At 67.9% G+C, this 1,158-nt stretch overlaps 1 protein-coding gene across 1 annotated transcript in view; it reads left to right on the top strand.

Moving 5' to 3' along the window:
- The first annotated feature begins 586 nt into the window (after positions 1 to 586).
- The window catches only part of Ror2 (receptor tyrosine kinase like orphan receptor 2), a 186,382-nt gene continuing 185,810 nt past the window's right edge, over positions 587 to 1,158 (top strand). Inside the window, exon 1 of the mRNA XM_028772024.1 lies at positions 587 to 932. Within this exon, the coding sequence (XP_028627857.1) occupies positions 824 to 932 (109 nt within the window). The 5' untranslated portion in view covers positions 587 to 823. The remainder of the gene's footprint in view (positions 933 to 1,158) is intronic.

Raw genomic sequence — 1,158 nt, 5'->3', positions numbered from 1 at the left:
AGCTCTGTCCCAGAAGCCTTCACTTTCCTGAGGTGTGGTAGCTGTTGTCACAGCCTTGGTTGGCTCGCATCCTACTACCCTCATTAGTGGGACGTGTACTGTCTTTTTGCTCGATTCTCGAGGGTCCTGATTCTCCCCAGGGGGCTTGGCAGGACGCCCGTGAGGACGTGGCCGGTTGTATTCTGGAACATCTATGTTCGAAAACCACATCTCATGTCTTAACTTTGGGCCCAGGATTTCGAAGAACTGAACTGAATTCCCCTCACGGGGCTTCATCAAGTGTCGCCTACTTTCTGATTTGTGGTCCAGGTCCCCAGGTTTCCAGGCTTCTGACGGTGGGTGGCAACAGTTTCGGGTGCTGGAAGAGTAGATGAACGGGAGGCTCCACCTTTGTGCCTAGAAGTACCGAGGCGCTAGCGGGAGGGCGGGTGCTGCAGGCGGCTCCCTGGACGCGGGCAGGACCAGGCTCCTTCCCGCGCGCTCAGGTCGCCGCCCTCGAGTCACTCCGGCAGAGGGCGCCGGCGCCGGCCTCTCTGCCCATCGGGGCGGGCGAGCTGGGGACCCTGCCTCCTGCGCGCCCGCCTGCGTTCCAGCCCCCCCCCCGTGCTCGTCCCGGCGGCCGGCAGGACGCCCGTGCCGGAGCCCCGGAGCCTCTGCAGCCGATCGGTGCAGCGGGGCAGGGAGATAGGGACGCCAGAGTGGCCCTCGAGGGAACCAGCCTGCGAAGCGCGGGGAAGGAAGGCGCGGACGCGTGGCGGGGAGGGGTTGAGGCGCCCCAGCCCGAAGCCCGAAGGCCGAGCGCGCGGCTGGCGACCCGGCACCCATGGCCCGCAGCATGGCTCGGGGCTGGGTGCGGCCGAGCCGTGTGCCTCTGTGCGCCCCCGCCGTCTGGACGGCTGCGGCGCTCCTGCTCTGGACACCATGGACGGCAGGTAAGGACCCTGCGTGCGCCCTCCGAGCATCGCCCGCTCCTCCGCCACTCTCTCCCGGCCGCCGCGCGGGCGCTGGTGCTCCCGGTCGAGGGGCGCCAGGCAAGGCCATGCTTCGCGCGCTCGGCGCCAGCTTGGGCCCGTGCCCTCAGTTGCCTGGGGCTGGTTCCAATGAGCTGCGCTCTAGGGACCACTAAGTGTTTCCAGAGGCCGGCGTGGGCAGCGGCGG

This window comes from Grammomys surdaster, unplaced genomic scaffold (assembly GCF_004785775.1).
Source record: "Grammomys surdaster isolate TR1022 unplaced genomic scaffold, NIH_TR_1.0 211, whole genome shotgun sequence".
Lineage (NCBI taxonomy): Eukaryota > Metazoa > Chordata > Mammalia > Rodentia > Muridae > Grammomys > Grammomys surdaster.
The sequence above is the reverse complement of the archived record's forward strand: the minus strand, read 5'-3'. Positions and strand labels throughout refer to the sequence as shown.